This window comes from Castor canadensis, chromosome 1 (assembly GCF_047511655.1).
Source record: "Castor canadensis chromosome 1, mCasCan1.hap1v2, whole genome shotgun sequence".
In the NCBI taxonomy this organism is placed as follows: Eukaryota; Metazoa; Chordata; class Mammalia; order Rodentia; family Castoridae; genus Castor; species Castor canadensis.
Window position 1 is genome coordinate 71,507,781 of NC_133386.1, and position 22,468 is coordinate 71,530,248.

Genomic DNA, 22,468 nt, shown 5'->3' on the forward strand with positions numbered 1-22,468 from the left:
AGATCTGGATCTTAATCCAATGTTGGTTCCATTACACTCCATTGTACCTAGCAAATATTTTTGTATAGCAGAAGTAAAAAGTGATGCAAAGAGCCAGGTGCTGTGAGTAAGCCAAGTATTGGTGGACATTTATTGAAGTAGAATTCTGTTTACAGTAGTTGCTCTGTAAAAGAGAAACCCAGAATGTCCACCATAGCTATAGCATATGAGTAAGAATATTGGATACAAATAATAAGTGAAACACTAAGCTTTGTGAAAGAGACAAAGATTTTGTTTTAAAAGCTAAACTAAACTAGGAACGGGAAATGTAAGAAGAACTTTAGTAGTGATGCTTATTTTGTAAGGTTATAAATATATGGTGATATTACAGAAAACTTAAAGTTATAGTGGTCTGAATAAATGGAGTCTATAGATCTCTTAGTCACTAATTAGTTATGGATATCCAAAATAATCAAGCTCTTCCATACAAAACTTAGTGATCACTGGCATCAGTAGAAATCTGCATGGTTATTGTAATAAAACGGTAGCTACAGAGATCATTTTTGTATTGTGCATGTATAGCTTAACAAATTACCTCAGCATATTATTTGAAGGAAAGGCTTAAAATGGGCCAGATATTATGGCAGGGTTTAAAAGACTACAGAAGAAAGAATAATCAAGGCTTTACTTTAATGTTACCAAGTTGGTCTTGTCAGCAGATAGCAGTTCCTCTCTGCCACAGTTTATTAATAGATATTGAAGCTCTGAAATAGTTGGAGGCCCCAACTCCTAATAAATGTAGTACCTATGCTTGTCCTGTCATGTTCCAGATTTCTAGCCAGAGCCATGCAGCATACCCAGAGGACCATTCACATAGTCCATAGAACAGAGCCAAACCAAACTGACAGCCATAGTCACTGAACTAAAAATAATATGAATTGAAGACAATTGAGATGAATTCTTTCAAAGTCAATTACGACCACACAGGCATACATCCTTTTCCATTTAGTTTAGGTGTTTGGTTGTTAGTTTTTTAGCCTTACTCACTTAAAGGAATTAGCTCTTAAAGGAATTGCTTTCTTTAGCAAAACACAAAACACAATCTCATTTTGGTTAATTTTTTTTGTGTGCCTTTCAATAATAATTGCATGATGACATTCTACACACCGTCGCTCATATCTGTTTTTATTAAGAAATTAAATTTAGGTCTACTTTATGAGACTAAAGTTGGAGACCCAAAACCAAGAGAACTAAACCTTAGGGAAAAAAATGTGTATCATAGGAGAATTTATCCAACACATTTTAATTTACAAAAGAATAAATTTTGAAAGAAAATTTCTAAATTGACTTCTTTTAATACCAAAGTCGTCTTTGCATTCCTCTGTTCTTATTTTTCAGGTAAGGAATTATGAAGACTATCTGAAATATTTATTTATAGATTAACCATTTTGAATCAGTGTGTATGGTCATGGAGATACTTGTAATTTTAATATATTCTCTTTTTTAAACTCTTTAAAAATTTGATCTTAGGGGAAAATAGTCATTCAAAATAATTGCTAATTGTAATATATCATAGGAACTATGTTATAATATTCAAATAAATACAGTTACAAAAAAACATGTTTGATTTGTGAGTTTAAATTAGCAATTCGGTAGCAAATAAAATGTCTTTTTAACAAAGTATTTTGTAATTTGAATATTAGGTTTTTCATTATCTACTTAAGTTACCAAGATGTCTCAAGAGTGACTATCCTTGCCGCTCTTTTCTTCTAATCAACTATATGTCAAGAAAAACATTGGGTTGCTGTCTGTAGTTTGTAATATTGACTGATTCCTTCCCTAACAATGGACATAATTGCCTTGTATTAGTCTTGTGTTAGTCTACTTTTTTTTTTTTTCATTACCAGAGTTTGAACTCAAGACCTCCCATTTGCTAGGCAGGGTCTATAACATTTGAGCCACTCTGCCAGCCCTTTTGTGTTGGGTATTTTTGAGATAGGGTCTTGCAAGCTATTTGCCTGGGCTGGCTTCAAACTGCAGTCCTACTGATCTCTGCCTCCTGAGTAGCTAGGATTACAGACATAAGCCACTGGTACCTGGGCATATTTTTTTTTTATTATTATTATTTCCAGGTACTAGAGCAAAACACTTTTTGTTTTATATACTCAGTTTTGGATATGTGTGTGTATATATATATATATAAATGTATACATTATAAAACATGCAAAAATAGACAATAAGAGATACAATAATAATTAGCCAAACTGAGGTTACAGTTCCATAATATCGTCTGATTATGACTCAAGTCACAATAAATATTTTCTGAATAAAACCATTCCAGAATGTAAAGATTGACATAATTAAAATGAGGTAATTGCTTAATAAAGTGAACTTTGATATACTGACAGTAAGGGACAGATAATGGCGATAATGGAATATCTAACAGGTTTGGACTTGAGGTACCTATAGAACCTCCAGATTCCAAAGGTAACTTAGAATATATATTGTGCTTTGGCAAAATACTTGGATGAGAAGATTTGGGAGTATAAAGCCATGAGATTAGAGAGCAAATTGAGGGGGGAAAAAAGGCCAAAGATGGAACCCTAGAAAGTATGAAGGTCTAAGATTAGGAAAAAGAGTTAGTGAAGGAGATTAAAATGGAACTGTTTTTTCTTAATTGGTCTTCTGTTAATTAACACTGGTTGTTTCTAGTTTTTGTTACTAACATGCACATTTTTTTCCTATCTATCTGGTTATTAGAATTCATTGGAGAAGTAGAATTGCTGGATCACCATGAGCAGGCATGTTCAAGTGTATGTTGATACATACTACTGTCTTCTGGGGACTCATCTGGGCTAGAGTATCCAAGATGGCTCTGTCATGTCTGCCAAAGTGGAAGTGATGTCTGCTAGGGCCTCACTTGGGCTCTAAACCAAAACCTCAGTTGTCCTATATGTGACCTTTCCATATTAACTGGGCTTTTTAGAGCATGGTGGCTGGGTTTCAAAAATAAGGAAATGGAAGCTGATAGGCCTGTTTGTTGAGTCCTAAATTCCCAATACACTGCTGATTAATACAATCTTTGGACAGACTTGATTCAATGGCATAAGATACAAATTTCTCTTCTCAATTCAGGGGAGTGACAAGGACAGAGAAAAGAGATGATGGCATCCATCTTAGGAGAATATCTACCATAAGCCCTTTATATACAAGCGTCTGCTAAGCCCAGATCACTCTTACTTCCTAAAGGAGATTGGGCCTTTTAAAAACTCCTTTTGAAACAGTTAAAAATCTGTTTTGAAGGGCTGGAGGTGTGACTCAACGTAGGCCTGGAATTCAAATCCCAGTATAACCAAAAAGGAAAAAAAAATCTGTTTTGAATATGACCTTTTGAAAAGTTGGTTGCTGCTAGTTGTAGCATACTTTCTACTTCTAAATAACTTCTTCTGATGCTTCCTGTGTATGGGACACAGGACCAAAGTGCTATATTTATCAGTAGGGGACATATCTGAAACCTGACTGATTTACTGGATATATCAAGTAGATAAATAATTTCAGTTCTTACAGCCTTGGTTCTCTCCTCTCTACCATGGAAGTAAAAATAATAATGATAATATATTGGCACGGTTTTTTGTTTTTTAATTTTGTGGTATTGGGAGTTGATCTCAGGGCCTCACACTTGCTAGGCAGGAGCTCTACTGCTTGAGCCATACCTCCTTGACAGGATTATGATGATACTTGAAATTTTAAGTAAGTGCTTTATAAATGGCAATATAACCATCTTTATCTATGAGGGATCGGTTCCAGGACTTCTGGCAGCTACCAAAATCCCATATATAAAATGGTGTAACATTTGCATTATAACATACACATTCTCCTGTATACTTTAAATCACCACTACATTTTTGTAAGACTTACTTCAATGGAAATGCCATATAAGTACTTGTTACACTATATTGTTAGGGAATAGTAACAAGAAAATACCTGTATGTGTTCAGTACAGATAAATTTTTTCAAATTATTTTCAATCCACAGTTGCTTAACTCTGTGGATGGAGAACTCTAGGATACAGAGGTTGTTGAATATTATTAGAATAACAAACTGCACTTCATTAAAATGTTATTTCTTGAAGAAGGGGTGAAGAGTATACTGACATGCCCAGGAAAAATTTTTGTTGTTCTGTACAGTACCTTCTGCCACCTCTAATTTCTAACCATATTTGCTCCCTTAGAGAGCTATCAGCATGGGATAAGAGAAGACAGCATGAAACAACTTCCCCTTTGTATATCACCTAATTATTCTACCTCATCCATTAGTGACTGTGTGCTTACAACTTTTTTTAAATCATGTAACTCCCTGTCTGTATTTCCTGTTTGTTTTTCAAGGTTGTTCAGAAAAGTAACAACTTTTTGTAACTGATTGCAATTTACTTGTAAGTCCTCCCTCTTCAATTCAGTAGAGAAAAGCATTTACTCTTACTACATCAAGGATAACTTGGTGAATATAAGATTTATCACAGGTAATTTTTTATTCAGGAAAATTCAAAATTTATTCAGTTATTTCAAAGTTCTGTTTTCCTTCATCAAGATTTTTCTTTTCCTTTTCTCCTGACTGACATGATGCCTAGGTGCTCTGGAAAACTTCTGTAAATAATATCAACAGCAAGGGGAGGGTAGATTCTCTGGGCTGTGTGGTGACTTCCACTGAGGTATTTTATGTCTTTAGCGTTGTGGCCTAATGCAGTGGTGTCAGACATCAGAGTCATCTGGAGAAACTTGATAAAACACAGATTCCTGGACCCTACCTTAAAACTTAGTAATTCTTGGTTGGAGTCTGAGAATTCACATATTTTACAAATTCCAGGTGATACTGATGCTTCTGAATCAGAGACCACACTTTGAGAGCCACTGGGTTAATGCTTTCACTGTTCTTATATCTGTTTTCTTCATGAAACATTTTTTTTTCTTTTGCCTTTATAACACTCTTCTGCTTTGCCTGCTCCCTTATGCACTGTTTCTTCTTAGTATTTGCTGGTCCTTTCTTCTCTGTTTTGTTTTAAAAGTTGAAATGTTAATGAAATGTTTAAATGTTGAAATCTCCAAATGTTGAAATTCTCCAAAATGTTTAAATTCTCCACTATCTAAGTATTATTTTCTGCTGACTTCATCCAATCAGTTAACTAGAAATAACATCCATATGCTGTTGACTCCCACATTTCTATCTTTCCCTCTGACTTCTCCATGGATCCCCTGACGCATGTTTCTACCTTCATATAGCTATCTGATAGGCATCTTAAACTTTATATGACTGATACTAAACTCTTGAGTTATTTTTTAAATTCTCCATGTTTCATTGTTAACATCCAGGAAGTGGAGAAAGTGTATTCCATGTGCATCAAAATCATTGTATTGTTTACTTCGTTATTTCTCATGTACTGTACAGTAGCTGGATGTAGAAGACTACTATTGGTTTAAGGAGTGAAGAAATGAAATTCATTCTCTTAGTATAAAGCTTCACCCCTTGAAGATAGGAACTCTTATCCATTTCTCCCTGCTTGCTGACTAGGCCTTCTTCCCCTTGACTTTCATTGATCCCTAGAAATTCAGCTGTGCTCTGCAATAAGGCCTCTACATTTGAACATCATATTGCAGCCTCTGATATAGGTCCCAATACTCTGCCCTACAATGGCCTCTTTCATTTACCTTGCTTTTCTCTTGGCAATAGATTTTTCTGTATCACTTTCATGTTTTGCTGTGGCAAAGGGAGCCTGGGGTAGATCCTCCCTCTGGTATAGCGCATCCTTCGGTTGATCTGCCTTGCCTACACCACTCTTCCTCTTCTGTATCTTCTCACGTTTACAAAGCACATTCAGCTAGGCTTCCTGCTGCTGGTGATCTGAGGATGGGATGGTGGTATTAAGTCCTTCCTGACAGTGAATCTCTAAACCAATCTGGAAGAGGGAGAGTGGTGAGGTTTTTAGCTTCCATCATGCATTGCTATCTTTGGCATTATTCAGCTGTCAGGTGTTTGGTTTTTTTCTTTTTTCTAAATAATTACTACTATTGCTTAGTTTTGAATGAATTCTGTACTTTGCTTTCATCCCACTAAGGTAAAGGTCAATTTTATATATATTCATTTTACCCTTATTAATTACTCAGTATTAATGCCATTTGAAAAAAATGAGGTCATATTGATATGCCAAAATTTAATTTCTTAAGCATTGGCTCCATGCTTAAAGAATATATTTTGTATATTTCAGTTCATATGTACAGCTTTAAACATCTTGCCTTCATTATCATTTTAGATTTCACTGTATGTAAAGTATCTTATGGCTCTAATGAGAATAGAAGCTTCTTGAACTCAGGGGCTTTCTTCTCACAAATATACCTATTTTTATTTAAGAGTGCTCTGGAAAATTGCTTTCTCAAAGCAAAAGGGAAATTTTTATCATGTCCTCATTTGCCCACATTTTGTTCCCGTAGTTTTAAGTTGAAAGCTTGGAGTCAGTCATCATCTCATCACTAGGTGGCACTTGTGGATCACAAATAGTCACATGTACCCACCACAATTTTTGTGACAAGTACATGATCCACAAAATATAGATAGTGTTTAGAATTCCTGTGTGGATATTCTTCAGAACAAAAATGTAACAAGGAGAATCCTAAGTATCAGTTGCTCTGATGTATTTGTAGATACATGGTTGAAGAATATATTAAATTACCTCATAATCATTAGTCATAGTTAAATAGTGATATCAACAGGTAAGCTGGTCTCTATGCATATCTCCTTAGCCTAAAGTTTAGGACCTGTTTTTTACAAATTTACTATGAGACAGATGAGTACTACAACTCCTTATTCCTATTCACATTCAGTTCTGAGCACTTACTGTTCTTTTGTAGTATGTACAGAAATGCCTGGTTTTAACTTAAGAATCTTGTGAATGTTCACTGAGGAAAATGCTCCTGTTTTACTGGTAAGAAAACAGAAGCTCCAAGACATTGGATCTAATGATCTAATGAGGAGTTGGAGGAGGCTCAAGTGGTAGAGTGCCTGCCTAGCAAGTGCAAAGGCCTGAGTTCAAACCCCAGTCCTGCCCAAAAAAAGTGATCAAGAAAGCTAATAAGTAGACAGAAGACATTCATATGCAAGTCTGTTGAGTTCCAGAACCAGTGTGTGGTTTTTCTGTTATTCTAATGGTGATAGGTTAGCAATTACCTACTCACATTAAAGTAACTGAATGGCAAGTGCAAGTGACTGACATTGGTTCCTTGCTTTTTTCTTGTTGTTTTTTTATTCAGTATTGCGATTAAACTTAAGGCCTCATGCTTGCTAGGCAAGTACTCTACCACTTGAACCATGCCCCAAGTCCTGTTTTGCTTTTAGTTTCTTTTTCAGATAGGGTCCCTTGATAACTTTGCCCAGGGTAGCCTCCTACTTCTAACTCCAGACCATGCTCAGATTCCTTTTAAGATAGGGTCTTCTCTGCCTCCTGGGGAGTTGAAATCACAAAAAATTACCCCTGTGCTCTGCAGGTTCCTTGATCAGAGATGTAGAGAACAAGAGCCTAAACAGGAGGACCCTGAGTGCCCAGGAATAGGAAGCATAAAATAGAAGTTACCACAAGACCAGAGATCCTGATACCATGGTGGGGAGGGAAGAGGTTCCTGAGCACCTCTGTGTTGTTTGTGTCCCAGGTTCTTGGCAAATTGAACAAGGATTTGGACAAAACACATAGAACTAGCAAGCAAACTGTAGATTTATTGAAAATGGAATACACGACAGATAGGAGTGAGCCCAAGCAAAGAAGCTAAAGACCCAGATTCTCTGTCAGAGTTATAATTTAAAACTGGGGCTGAGGGGTAGACTAAAGGGGCATTCCTCTTAAGATTGACAGCTTTGATTGACAGGAGAGTATTATAACTTATTTTTAACTGTGCATGACCCTACCCATAATGCATTCTTTTATAACTACATGCATGAGATGCAGTTCATATGTATGAAGCTTTAAGTACTGGAGTGAGGGTCACAAAAGCTTATCTGAGACCAGGTTCCCCAGTCCTCAGTACATGTACTAGCTTCAGGAATTTTCCTTTTGTGCAAACATCCTCTTTTATTATGAGGTAATGGTTATTGAGTTAACCACAAAAGGGGATTCCAAGGATGTTCCCAACCAGATATCCCCAGAATCCTAGGGACTTGGAATCCATGTCCTAGGCAGGACTTTTATGACATTTGATCTGGTCAGTCTTCATTCTCTTTTTTTGGTGGGATTGCGATTTGAACTCAGGCCCTCATGCTTTCTCTACCACTTGAGCCACGCCACCAGCACTTCTTTGCATTGGATATTTTCCATATAGGGTCTTGCAAACTGTTTGCTCAGGCCACCTTTGAACTGCGATCCTCCTGCTTACTGACTCTGGAGTAGCTAGGATTACAGGTGTGAGCCACTGGCATCCATCTCTTAACCCCCTCTTTTTTTTTTAATTGTTCTGTTATTCATATGTGCATACAAAGCTTGGGTCATTTCTCCCACCTGCCCCCACCCCTTCCCTTACTGCCGACTCCACCCCCTTCCTCTCACCCCCACACCCTCAATACCCACCAGAAACTGTTTTGCCCTCATCTCTAATTTTGTTGAAGAGAGAGTATAAGCAATAATAGGAAGAAACAAGGGTTTTGGCTAGTTGAGATAAGGATAGCTATACAGGGAGTTGACTCACATTAATTTCCTGTGCATGTGTGTTACCTTCTAGGTTAATTCTTTTTGATCTAAGCTTTTCTCTAGTTCCTGGTCCCCTTTTCCTATTGCCCTCAGTTGCCTTTAAGATATCTGGTTTAGTTTCTCTGCATTGAGGGCAACAAATGCTGTCTAGTTTTTTAGGTGTCGTACCTATCCTCACCCCTCCCTTGTGTGCTCTCGCTTTTATCATGTGCTCAAAGTCCAATCCCATTGTTGTGTTTGCCCTTGATCTAATGTCTGCATATGAGAGAGAACATACGATTTTTGGTCTTTTGGGCCAGGCTAACCTCGCTCAAAATGATGTTCTCCAATTCCATCCATTTGCCAGCAAATGATAACATTTCGTTCTTCTTCATGGCTGCATAAAATTCCATTGTGTATAGATACCACATTTTCTTGATCCATTTGTCAGTGCTGGGGCATCTTGGCTGTTTCCATAACTTGGCTATTGTGAATAGTGCTGCAATAAACATGGGTGTGCAGGTGCCTCTGGAGTAACCTGTGTCACAATCTTTTGGGTATATCCCCAAGAGTGGTATTGCTGGATCAAATGGTAGATCAATGTTTAGCTTTTTAAGTAGCCTCCAAATTTTTTTCCAGAGTGGTTATACTAGTTTACATTCCCACCAACAGTGTAAGAGGGTTCCTTTTTCCCCCGCATCCTCACCAACACCTGTTGTTGGTGGTGTTGCTAATCATGGCTATTCTAACAGGGGTGAGGTGGAATCTTAGTGTGGTTTTAATTTGCATTTCCTTTATTGCTAGAGATGGTGAGCATTTTTTCATGTGTTTTTTGGCCATTTCAGTTTCTTCTTTTGAGAAAGTTCTGTTTAGTTCACTTGTCCATTTCTTTATTGGTTCATTAGTTTTGGGAGAATTTAGTTTTTTAAGTTCCCTATGTATTCTGGTTATCAGTCCTTTGATGTATAGTTGGCAAATATTTTCTCCCACTCTGTGGGTGTTCTCTTCAGTTTGGAGACCATTTCTTTTGATGAACAGAAGCTTTTTTGTTTTATGAGGTCCCATTTATCTATGCTATCTCTTAGTTGCTGTGCTGCTGGAGTTTCGTTGAGAAAGTTCTTACCTATACCTACTAACTCCAGAGTATTTCCTACTCTTTCCTGTATCAACATTAGAGTTTGTGGTCTGATATTAAGATCCTTGATCCATTTTGAGTTAATCTTGGTATAGGGTGATATACATGGATCTAGTTTCAGTTTTTTGCAGACTGCTAACCAGTTTTCCCAGCAGCTTTTGTTGAAGAGGCTGCTATTTCTCCAACATATATTTTTAGCTCCTTTGTCAAAAACAAGTTGGTTTTACTTGTGTGGCTTCATATCTGGGTCCTCTATTCTGTTCCACTGATCTTCATGTCTGTTTTTGTGCCAGTACCATGCTATTTTTATTGTTATTGCTTTGTAATATAGTTTGAAGTCAGGTATCATGATACCTCCAGCTTTGTTCTTTTGACTGAGTATTGCCTTGGCTATTCCTGGCCTCTTATGTTTCCATATAAATTTCACGGTAGATTTTTCAATCTCTTTAATGAATGTCACTGGGATTTTGATGGGAATTGCATTAAACATGTAGATTACTTTTGCGAGTCTAACCATTTTCACTATGTTGATTCTACCAATCCATGAGCATGGGAGATCTCTCCACTTTCTATAGTCTTCCTCAGTCTCTTCCTTCAGAAGTTTATAGTTTTCCGTGTAGAGGTCATTCACATCTTTTGTTAGGTTTACACCTAGGTATTTGACTTTTTTTGAGGCTATTGTAAATGGAATTGTTTTCATACATTCTTTTTCAGTTTGCTCATTGTTAGTGTATAGAAATGCTAATGATTTTTCTATGTTAATTTTATATCCTGCTACCTTGCTATAGCTATTGATGGTGTCTAGGAGCTTCTGAGTAGAGTTTTTTGGGTCTTTAAGGTATAGGATCATATCATCTGGAAATAAGGATGTTTTGACAGTTTCTTTACCTATATGTATTCCTTTTATTCCTTCTTCTTGCCTAATTGCTCTGGCTAAGAATTCCAGTACTATGCTGAATAGGAGTAGGGATAGTGGGCATCCTTGTCTGGTTCCTGATTTTAGAGGGAATGGTTTCAGTTTTTCTCCATTAAGTATAATGCTGGCTGTAGGTTTGTCATATATAGCTTTTATATTGTTGAGGTACTTTCCTTCTATTCCTAGTTTTCTTAGAGCTTTTATCATGAAATGGTGTTGGATCTTATCAAAGGCTTTTTCTGTGTCTATTGAGATGATCAAGTGGTTTTTGTCTTTGCTTCTGTTAATGTGGTTTATTACGTTTATTGATTTTCATATGTTGAACCACCCCTGCATTCCTGGGATGAAGCACACTTGGTCGTGGTGAATAATCTTTTTGATGTGTTGTTGAATTCGGTTTGCCATTATTTTGTTGAGGATTTTTGTGTCAATGTTCATTAAGGAGATTGGCCTCTAGTTCTCCTTTTTGGAGGTGTCTTTGCCTGGTTTTGGGATAAGTGTAATACTGGCTTCATAAAATGTGTTAGACAGTTTTCCTGCCCTTTCTATTTTGTGGAACAGTTTAAGGAGGGTTGGTATCAGTTCTTTAAAGATCTGATAGAATTCAGCAGAGAATCCATCAGGTCCTGGACTTTTCTTTTTGGGGAGACTCTTGATTGCTGCTTCAATTTCATTTTGTGTTATAGATCTATTCAGGTGATTAATACCCTCTTGGTTCAGTTTTGGATGATCATATGTATCTAGAAATCTGTCCATTTCTTTAAAATTTTCAAATTTATTTGAATATAGGTTCTCAAAGTAGTCTCTGATGATTTCCTGGACTTCCATGGTGTTTGTTGTTATCTCCCCTTTTGCATTCCTGATTCTACTAATTTCTTTTTTTTTTCTCCTCATTTTAGTCAGGTTTGCCAGGGGTCTATCGATCTTGTTTATTTTTTCAAAGAACCAACTTTTTGTTTCATTAATTCTTTCTATGGTTTTTTCGGTTTCTATTTCATTGATTTCAGCTCTTATTTTTATTATTTCTCTCCTATTTGTTTTTGGATTTGCTTGTTCTTGTTTTTCTAGGAGTTTGAGATGTATCATTAGGTCATTGATTTGGGATCTTTCAGTCTTTTTAATATATGCACTTACGGCTATAAACTTTCCTTTCAGGACTGCCTTTGCTGTGTCCCATGGTTCTGATAGGTTGTGTTTTCATTTTCATTGACATCCAGGAACTTTTTAATTTCCTCTTTTATTTCATCGATGATCCATTCTTCATTAAGTAATGAGTTATTTAGTTTCCAGCTGCTTGCATGTTTTTTGTCTTTACTTTTGTTGTTGAGTTCTACTTTTACTGCATTGTGGTCAGATAGTATGCACAGTATAATTTCTATTTCTTATATTTGCGCAGGCTTGCTTTGTGCCCTAGGATATGATCTATTTTGGAGAAGGTTCCATGGGCTGCTGAGAAGAATGTATATTGTGTAGAAGTTGGGTGAAATGTTCTGTAGACATCAACTAGGTCCATTTGCTCTATTGTATATTTTAGATCTTAGATTTCTTTATTGATTTTTTGTTTGGATGCATATCTATTGATGACAATGGGGTGTTAAAGTCTCCCACAACCACTGTGTTGGCGTTAATATATGCTTTTAGGTCTTTCAGGGTATGTTTGATGAAATTGGGTGCGTTGACATTGGGTGCATACAGGTTGATGATTATTATTTCCTTTTGGTCTATTTCCCCTTTTATTAGTATGGAATGTCCTTCTTTATCTCGTTTGATCAATGTAGGCTTGAAGTCTACTTTGTCAGGGATAAGTATTACTACTCCTGTCTGTGTTCAGGGCCATTGGCTTGATAAATCTTCTTCCAGCCTTTCATCCTAAGCCTGTGCTTATTTCTGTCGGTAGATGGGTCTCCTGTAAGCAACAAGTTGTTGGATCTTCCTTTTTAATCCATTTTGTCAAATGGTGCTTTTTGATGGGTGAATTAAGTCCATTAACATTAAGTGTTAGTACTGATAGGTATGTGGTGAATCCTGTCATTTAGTTGTCTTAGTTGTTTGAAGGTTTGATTGTGTGTACCTAAGTTGAGGTTACTCTCTATTTTCTTGCTTTTTCTTTTATTGTAGTTTCGTGCTGCCTGTCCTTTCATGGTTAAGTTGGGTTTCACTTTCTGTGTGCAGAATCCCTTGAAGAATCTTTTGTAGTGGTCGCTTTGTGGTCACATATTGTTTTAGTTTCTGCTTATCATGGAAGACTTTTATTGTTCCATCTCTTTTGAATGATAGTTTTGCTGGGTAGAGTATCCTGGGGTTGAAGTTATTTTCATTCAGTGCCCGGAAGATCTCACCCCATGCTTTTCTTGCTTTTACTGTTTCTGTTGAGAAGTCTGCTGTGATTTTGATGGGTTTACCTTTGTATGTTATTTGTTTTTCCTCTCTTACAGCCTTCAATATTCTTTCCCTCGTTTCTGACCTTGTTGTTTTAATGATGCTCTGTTGTTGGGTAGTTCTATTTTGATCTGGTCTGCTTGGTGTCCTGGAGGCCTCTTGCATCTGTATGGGAATGGCTTTCTCTAGATTTGGGAAATTTTCTGTTATTATTTTGTTGACTATATTACGCATTCCCTTTGCTTGTACCTCTTCTCCTTCTTCGATGCCCATGATTCTCAAGTTTGGTCTTTTGATGGAGTCAGTGAGTTCTTGCATTTTCTTTTCACAGGTCTTGAGTTGTTTAATTAATAGCTCTTCAGTTTTTCCTTTAATTACCATTTCATCTTCGAGTTCTGAGATTCTGTCTTCTGTTTGTTCTATTCTGCTTGATTGGCCTTCCATTTTGTTTTGCAGTTCTGTTTCATTCTTTTTTCTGAGGTTTTCCATATCCTGGGTTGTTTCCTCTTTAATGTTGTCTATTTTTGTCCTGAGTTCATTTATCTGTTTATTAGTCATGTTCTCTGTTTTACTTTTGTGTTTATACAGTGCTTCTATAGTTTCCTTTATTTCTTCTTTTGCTTTTTCAAATTCTCTATTTTCGTTGTGTTGGAATTTCTTGAGCGTCTCCTGTACATTTTGGTTGACCAGATCCAGTATCATCTCTATAAAATTCTCATTGAGTACCTGTAGTATGTCTTCTTTTAAATTATTCTTGTGGGCTTCATTGGGTTCTTTGGCCTAGTTTATCTTCATTTTGTTGGAATCTGGATCTGAATATCTGTTTTCTTCATTTCCCTCTGGTTCCTGTACTAATTTTTTGCTGTGGGGAAACTGGTTTCCCTGTTTTTTCTGTCTTCCTGTCATTGCCCTTGGTGTTGTTATTGTCCCTGTACTGTGTGCAATTAGGTATTTTCTAGCTTGTAATAATAGCACTAGTGATATTTAGAATGGAAGGGTGAGAGGGGATGGAAAGCAAAGAAGTTAAAGGAAAAGGGAAAAACAAATAATCAAGTAGAAAAAAACAAAACAAACAAAAAAATTTGCAGAGATATAAACAGGGAGAGACAGTGTACTGATCAACCTTAAGCTGAAAAGGCATTAGAGAGACAGAGAGAGGATTGAAAAGAAAAAAGAAAAAGAATAAAATTAAGAATAAAAATAAAAAATAAGTAAATGAAAGAAAAAATATATATTAAAAAAATAAAATAAAATAAAACAAAATTTTAAAAAACCTCCAAGTTCAAATGCAATGAAGTTTCAGTCTTAATAATTTTGGTGTTCGTCCCTCAGCCTCCAATCCTGGAGATGGTGCCCCAGATGTTGTTCTGTAGTTGTCTCATCAAAGGGGAAGCATAAAGAAGATCAAAACTGCACAAAAAAAAAAAAAGAAAAAAAAACCCACAAAGTGTTCCAAGTTCAAATGTAATACAGTTTCAGTAAGTTTTTCAGCATGCAGGTGTAGTTCGGTTGTTTTCTCATCAAAGGTAGGGAGAGAGAAAAAAAGGTCTGGAGACATGTCTGTGAATGGCCATCTGTGGCTGTAGCTTGTCTGCCCACTGCTGTCAGCCTGCAGTTTCTGATGGCGTTATTTGTGCAGATCTCTGGGGTGAACTTAGCACTCACCTGGCCCCCACAGGCTTTGTTTACTCAGAGTTCTCCTGTGCGTGAGCCGCTTGGACAAGCTTTCCCCTTTCCAAGCACACTGGGGGAGGTGACACTGCACCTGCTTTCTCAGGTTTCTCAGGCCTGCGTGTTTATTTACAGTTCACTTGGGAAGTGGGTCTTCCCCCCTCTCCTGTGGAATTTTCCTCCCACCACCACTTTTACAAACTTTCCTGGTCCTGATTGCTGGGTGTGTGCTGCTGCTCCTGCATGCTGGCATGTTTGTTTACAGCTCACGTGGGAGGTGGGTCTTTCCCCCTTTCCTGTGGAGTTTTTCTCCCTCTGCCACTCTCACAAGCTTTCCCATTCCTGGTTGCTGGGCACTGGCCCGCTCCCACCAGAGCCTCTCGCCCGCCCAGCTTGTTTATTTACTTTTCCAGGAGGCATTCCCGTCCTCTCCTCTTGGGTGCTCAGGGTGCCCCACCCTCTTTGCTACTTGTGTTTATTGTTCTTACTGCTTATTACTTAGTTTCTCTTTTTTCCCCGGGTGGGGGTTGGTCTGTCCAGGGGTCTAGGCTGATCTGGCCCAGGGTTGTTTGTGGGAGTACCACATGCCGCTTAGCTCACCTTGTCCGTGTCTTCCCAAGCCGTCTGGGCGCAGGCGACTGGCGCCGCGGGGGCCCTCCTGGTTTCTCTGTTTAACGTGGAGATTCTCTGCTCAGGCTGGAGGTGTGGAGGAGTCAAAAGTTTTGCCTCTTCTCGGTGGCCTTGCCTGCAAGGTGTGTCTCCAGCATCTCTCCAAGATTTTACTTTAGGAGACACGCTTTCTGCTTCCTCCCTCTTGCCACCATCTTGGAATCCCTCCTCCCTTAGAATTTTGATGAGTTATTTTATAACTTTGGACTTTTCCCAGTTTATTGATCCAAAAGCAAGAGTCTTCACCAAACATAGCACAAGTTCCCCTTAGATAGCAGTGATCATCTAGAACCACTGCTGCCAGAGAGTCAATTTGATTTTGGAAAAATATGACTTAGCTGGAGGATCCTGGGGTGTGAGTAAGAATCTGCATTGGTGTATGAAAGGACAAGAGATTGTCATTAAAAGTGCCATTTTTTTAGTGGAGTTTGAGAGATGAGATTGAGGAATGCATAGAAATAGCCAGATGATCCACATCAGGAATCCCCCCTAGGATGTTCTCCTGATACTGGGAACCCATTTGTGTTGAGGCAGTAAGGTAAAGGGTGTTTCCCAAGGTGTAGGCATGTGGTTTAGAAAACAGGAAGGGATCTCTAGGTGGAGGAAGAGATTTCATACTAGGAAAGGCAGAGAAGTCACCCTGTAAGAAAAGATCTAAAATAAAGTAATGAATTTGAGTCTTGAAGAAATCATCTCAAATAATGAATTTGAGACTTGAAGAAATCATCAGAGGGACAGTGACTAAGTTGGAGAATAATGGAATAGATGAGATGTGAGACAGGGCCCATAGAAGGTTATGGAGCAGGATGAGTATCATCCAAAGTGTATCAAGACAACAGATGGGGATCTCCTACAGGCTTTAGTTCCTCTTTTTGCTTTTTTTTTTCCTGAAGATTGGAGATATCAGGCAGCATGTAATTGCATCATAGAATTAGTTTAAATAGCCAAAAAAGCAGAAGTGCACTGAAGATGAAGAATAAAAGAAAGATGACTCCCAGACCCTCTGCTGACAAAGCAAGTCCTTGTTTTTTGAAAAGAAATTTTAAGTCCTTCACTGGTTTATAGGAGTAGTTGATCTCAGACAGAGGCTGTCCATTTTACGTGAACGTGAACTGCTCTTGGGACTCATTGGCTAAAGGGATACGAAAGAAAACATTAGCAAGATCCAAAACAGCATATTAAGATCACATTTAACATAACATTGGCAGTGACTTTCCTGCTGGGTTCTTTGACTTTTAGCCATAGGTTTCTATCCTAGCTTACAGCACCAAACATGAGTTCTCTCCCAAGGACCAGGCCTATGATCCAAATGGAATGTGGTTGGTTGCACCCATACTAGTTATGCCACTATTGTACTAATGGGCACATCCTGTAGGGCATGTTGACAGGATGACACACGGGGGATATAGCCAAGTAGGTCATGTAAGCCTGTATAGATAGCACTCTCCATTACTACGAATGCTAGCCAGTAGAGAGGAAGCTTTCAGTTTTATTCCAGATTGATTTTTCTGTGCCCTGTAAGCAGAGTATGTGGTGTCTTTTGCAATAGGGACTTACTGTCCAGTTCTGGAGTGCAATCAACTGCAGTGGCAATAGCCTGCATGATGTGGAGAGCCTGAGGGGCTCACAAGGATGTAGCCTATCCTCACCACTAGAGTCCTTATTTAACAGTTGTAGGGTTTTTGGCAACAGTTTATATCCACATAAAGTGTCTTTATTTAACTATAGCTGTTGCTTTAAGTAGTGTTTTAGGTGAGATACAGAAGAAATTTAAGTAAAGACAAACTAGCCAGTTCCTTCAGGAATTGACAGGGAACAACAGAACATACCCCTAAAGGAGCAGTAGGTGTTTCAGATAGCCTAGGGAGTTTTAGCCAATTGATAGCAGTAGACAAATGGAAGACGTGTGAACTGTCTGGAAGGTAATGAACAGCACATGATGTATCTGGGGAGAGCAACAAAACAATACTGGGCAAAGGCTTTTCTTCGGGCCAGAGGACAGAATGGCAAAAGTCCATCGAGGAGATTAGAACAATACAGCAGTGGGACAAGGATTTGTTTTGATTCTATAAGATGACATAGGAAACAAGCCAGAGATACAATTTTGCTCCCAGTGGGAAAAAGGAAAATATGACATTTAGTTCTGTAGTATGTACAGCAAAGATAGCAGTATTGAGAAATAGAGTTGCATGTGTAGGTTACACATGAGAAAGAACAAGGGCCCTGGGAGTCACATAGAGCAGATTTAGGTGACATTGTCTTCACCAAGATAGAGAAAGGTAGGCTGGAGGTTGATACATTTATCTTGATCCTTGTGTCTAGCAAAGCAAGATGCAAAATGTAGTGAAAGTAGCAACAAAATTGATTAAGAGAAGTAAGGATTTTTAATTTTACTGGTGCTTAAGGCAAAGTTTTTAGAGGTCCTTTTATGAGTTTATGAAGACAACATTGAGTTTTTGTCAGTTATATTGTATCACAAACTCTACAGCAAACTCTTTTTTAATTTTTTTTTTATTATTCATATGTGCATACAATGCTTGGGTAATTTCTCCCCCCTGCCCCCACCCCTTCCCTTGCCACCCACCCCGCCCCCTTCCCTCTCCCTCCAACCCCTCGATAACCCGGCAAAAACTATTTTGCCCTTATCTCTGATTTTGTTGAAGAGAGAGTACAAGCAATAATAGGAAGGAACAAGGGTTTTTGCTAGTTGAGATAAGGATAGCTATACAGGGAGTTGACTCACATTAATTTCCTGTGCATGTGTGTTACCTTCTAGGTTAATTCTTCATGATCTAACCTTTCCTCTAGTTCCTGGTCCCCTTCTCCTATTGGCCTCTGTTGCTTTTATGTGTGTTACCTTCTAGGTTAATTCTTCTTGATCTAACCTTTTCTCTAGTTCCTGGTCCCCTTCTCCTATTGGCCTCTGTTGCTTTTAAGGTATCTGCTTTAGTTTCTCTGCATTAAGGGCAACAAATGCTAGCTAATTTTTTAGGTGTCTTACCTATCCTCACCCCTCCCTTGTGTGCTCTCACTTTTATCATGTGCTCATAGTCCAATCCCATTGTTGTGTTTGCCCTTGATCTAATGTCCACATATGAGGGAGAACATACGATTTTTGGTCTTCTGGGCCAGGCTAACCTCGCTCAGAATGATGTTCTCCAATTCCATCCATTTACCAGCAAATGATAACATTTCGTTCTTCATGGCTGCATAAAATTCCATTGTGTATAGATACCACGTTTTCTTAATCCATTCGTCAGTGGTGGGGCATCTTGGCTGTTTCCATAACTTGGCTATTGTGAATAGTGCTGCAATAAACATGGGTGTGCAGGTGCCTCTGGTGTAACCTGTGTCACAGTCTTTTGGGTATATCCCCAAGAGTGATATTGCTGGATCAAATGGTAGATCAATGTTTAGCTTTTTAAGTAGCCTCCAAATATTTTTCCAGAGTGGTTATACTAGTTTACATTCCCACCAACAGTATAAGAGGGTTCCTTTTTCCCCTACAGCAAACCTTTTATAACTTGCTTTTACTCTCTTGGTTTGTCCCTGTCTAGTTTCCCTTTGGAACAATCCTTTAAGACAAAACTTTATTTTACCATGTAAAAACCTTTTTATACGTAGACTGTCCTCTTCTAACTTTCTTACACCTCCTCATGCCCTACCATATTCCATCATTGTATCTAGCATTAACTCCAATACATTCCTTCTGCATTGTGCCTTCTGGGTTTGTCCTTACCTGCCTGTAACAATCCTATGCTTTAAGAACAAAATCTTATTTACATCCAAAGTCCATTCATATCCAAAAATGCTCTTTTTCTTTATTACTTCTTTGTATCTTCTTGTCTCTTCCTTACTGGTTCCTTTTTTACCTTATCTTTTTAACCCAAACTATATTTATGGCAAAAAGGAAACATAAACATAACCTGTCCACACATGGCTTCAGATATTATGTAGACTTAGTTACTGCCTGGGTTTTTAAAAGGGTCCCTTTACACATATTCCACCCTTTTGTCTTACATGATTTTACAGAATATTACATTCCACTAAGATAACAAAACTTCCAAATGACCTTGAACACTAAAACTATCAGAACAAGCAAGAAGGCAGAAAGCAGGGGGGAAAAAAAAAAGACAGCCCCAAAATTCATGTGAATCCTGTAGTTGCAGTTTAGGATGTAAAAGGCAAATTAATGGGTATGTATTTGGTCTTTTTAGGCACAGGAAAGAAAAGGAAGAAGAACTAGGGGGAAACATAAGACACTGGGGTGGAACAGAAGATGCTCCTGCCACCTCCCTCAAGGGTAAGAGTCTTTGCAGAGCATCTGAATAGGAGGTCACACTGTAGGTGTGAAGTGAGCTCAAGAGGCTCTGATTGATTCAGGGTTCATAGGGGAATTTTGATAGGTGATGTTCCTCCTTAGAGACAGGAGGCAGTCCCTCAAGGGTAGGATAGTATTATAGGATAAGTTTCCTTTTTTTGGCTACTGTTCTTGTTTTAATTTATGTTGGGGCCAGGCAACATTACAGAAAAAGATCAGGCTTTGTTTTTCTTTAAGGTCGCAGGTCAAAGTCCTTCTACTGGTTGAGAATGCACCCAGGTGGAGGGTCTGCTGGAGGTAGAGGGGATTCCTCCCATTGTGATCTGTAGGGGAAAGGAGATTTCCATAGCAGCTAGAATGATCCGCTAGCTACCTTCAGGAGTATCTGCCTGGGAAGTCAGGGTTCTGGATCTGGGCATGCCCCTATGATCCTCATCCTTAGGTAGCCAGGCATCCCTGGCCTTTAGTGGTAGTCACTGGTGCCACTGAGCTGAGATTTCTATAGCTGAAATGGCCTCCACAGGCAATGTCTCCCTCTAATCTTAAATTCCCCAGGTAAAGGGCTCAACTTTTGGTATCTGCCCAATTATATTTTTTCTTTGGCTAGTAAACTTGAGCAAACAAAAATCTAATCATTCCCAACAAAAGTACAATGGCATCTCCCAAATCTTCCACCCTGAACAGTGTTCCCCTGACAAGGCCTGCATTAGGTTAAAAAAAGAAAACTGTTTCAATGAGACTTTCCCAAGCCTGGAGTAAATCCTCCCTCTGTTGTATGAGCCTTAAAATGGGGGTTGTTCAGAGGCACAGGCAAAGCAAATTTCTGTTCCCTGCTCTCCCAAGTGAAGAGGGAGGGAGAGCTTTCATATGTGGGCCTCAGAGCAGCCTTCCTTTCTCCAAGGGAAGACCTAACTGCTTTCTTATATATGAAGGGTATTATAAATGTTACAGATTAGGATTACTAACATTCTGGTATCAGACTACCTGGCATTAAGCGTCACTCTGTCACTTGCTAGCTAAGTACCCCTTGAGAAAATTAATTTACTTCTTTAAAGCTAGTCGCTTTATCTATAAATTGACGATAGCATTAGTACCTGCCCCCTAAAGCTGTGTAAATGAGGCAGTGGTAAAGCACTTAGCTCAGCGCCTGCTACTTAGAAAATACATACTAATATAATATGGGGAGATACATTTTTCACTTAAGGAAAAGACCTTGATACAGTGCTTAGGTAAACTGAAAGTTGAGAGACAAGAAAAGATGGCACTTAATAAAGGTACTTTACAATGATAAAACCTAATGATTTTGTTTCAACAGGTATCAAGCTATAATTTTTTTGTTCTGTTGCTATTTTTATAGTATGGAAAATTCCAAACATTCTAAAAATATAAGAGCTTGATAGAGCAGTGAACCAATGTGTGATGCCTGTTAGATTCAAAAATAATATGATATATGGCTGGTCTTTATTTTTATAACTTCTTAAAAATCATGAGATATTTCACATATAAAATTCGCCCATTTGGATATACCCAAAAGACTGTGACACAGGTTACACCAGAGGCACCTGCACCCCCATGTTTATTGCGGCACTATTCACAATAGCCAAGTTATGGAAACAGCCAAGATGCCCCACCACTGACGAATGGATTAAGAAAATGTGGTATCTGTACACAGTGGAATTTTTATGCAGCCATGAAGAAGAATGAAATGTTATCATTCGCTGGTAAATGGATGGAATTGGAGAACATCATTCTGAGCGAGGTTAGCCTGGCCCAAAAGACCAAAAATCGTATGTTCTCCCTCATATGTGGACATTAGATCAAGGGCAAACACAACAAGGGGATTGGACTATGAGCACATGATAAAAGCGAGAGCACACAAGGGAGGGGTGAGGATAGGTAAGACACCTAAAAACTAGCTAGCATTTGTTGCCCTTAACGCAGAGAAACTAAAGCAGATACCTTAAAGCAACTGAGGCCAATAGGAAAAGGGGACCAGGAACTAGAGAAAAGGTTAGATCAAAAAGAATTAACCTAGAAGGTAACACCCACGCACAGGAAATCAATGTGAGTCAATGCCCTGTATAGCTATACTTATCTCAACCAGCAAAAACCCTTGTTCCTTCCTATTATTGCTTATACTCTCTCTACAACAAAATTAGAAATAAGGGCAAAATAGTTTCTGCTGGGTATTGGGGGGGAGAGGGAGGGGGTGGGGGCAGGGGGGTGAAATGACCCAAGCCTTGTATGCACATATGAATAATAAAAGAAAAAAAAAGAAACAGTGTGAATAAAGGCACTGTTATTTAAATAAATAAATAAATAAATTTCTAATGAAAATCTAAAAAAAAATAAAATAAAATTCGCCCATTTGAAGTATACAATCTGATAACTTTTGCAATGTACCTAGTTGTCAACCATGGAGATAAACTGGTTTTCAGACATTTTATCACCTTGGAAGATCTGCTATCCATTTACATTGATTCCAGTTTTCACCCTCAGCACTAGGCAACCACTGATCTATGGTCTATCTCAATAGATCATCTTTCCTGGACATTTTATGTAAATGAATCATGCAATATATGGTCTTTAGTTTCTGGCTTCTTTCATTTGGCATAATATTTTTAAGGTTCATCTTGTTTTACATGTATTGGTAGTTTTTCTTTTTTTGGTGTTTTCTTGTAGTACTGGGAATTAAAC

At 38.2% G+C, this 22,468-nt stretch overlaps 1 protein-coding gene across 4 annotated transcripts in view; it reads left to right on the top strand.

Annotated features, from left to right (window-relative positions):
* Map3k7 (mitogen-activated protein kinase kinase kinase 7) overlaps nt 1–22,468 on the top strand; it is a 77,501-nt gene that overhangs the window by 4,693 nt on the left and 50,340 nt on the right. Inside the window, exon 2 of one of the 4 annotated variants that reach the window (XM_074078044.1) lies at nt 19,668–19,753. The exons of the other annotated variants lie outside the window; for them this stretch is intronic. Within the exon in view, the coding sequence (XP_073934145.1) occupies nt 19,730–19,753 (24 nt within the window). The 5' untranslated portion in view covers nt 19,668–19,729. The remainder of the gene's footprint in view (nt 1–19,667; nt 19,754–22,468) is intronic. 4 annotated transcript variants of the gene reach the window in all.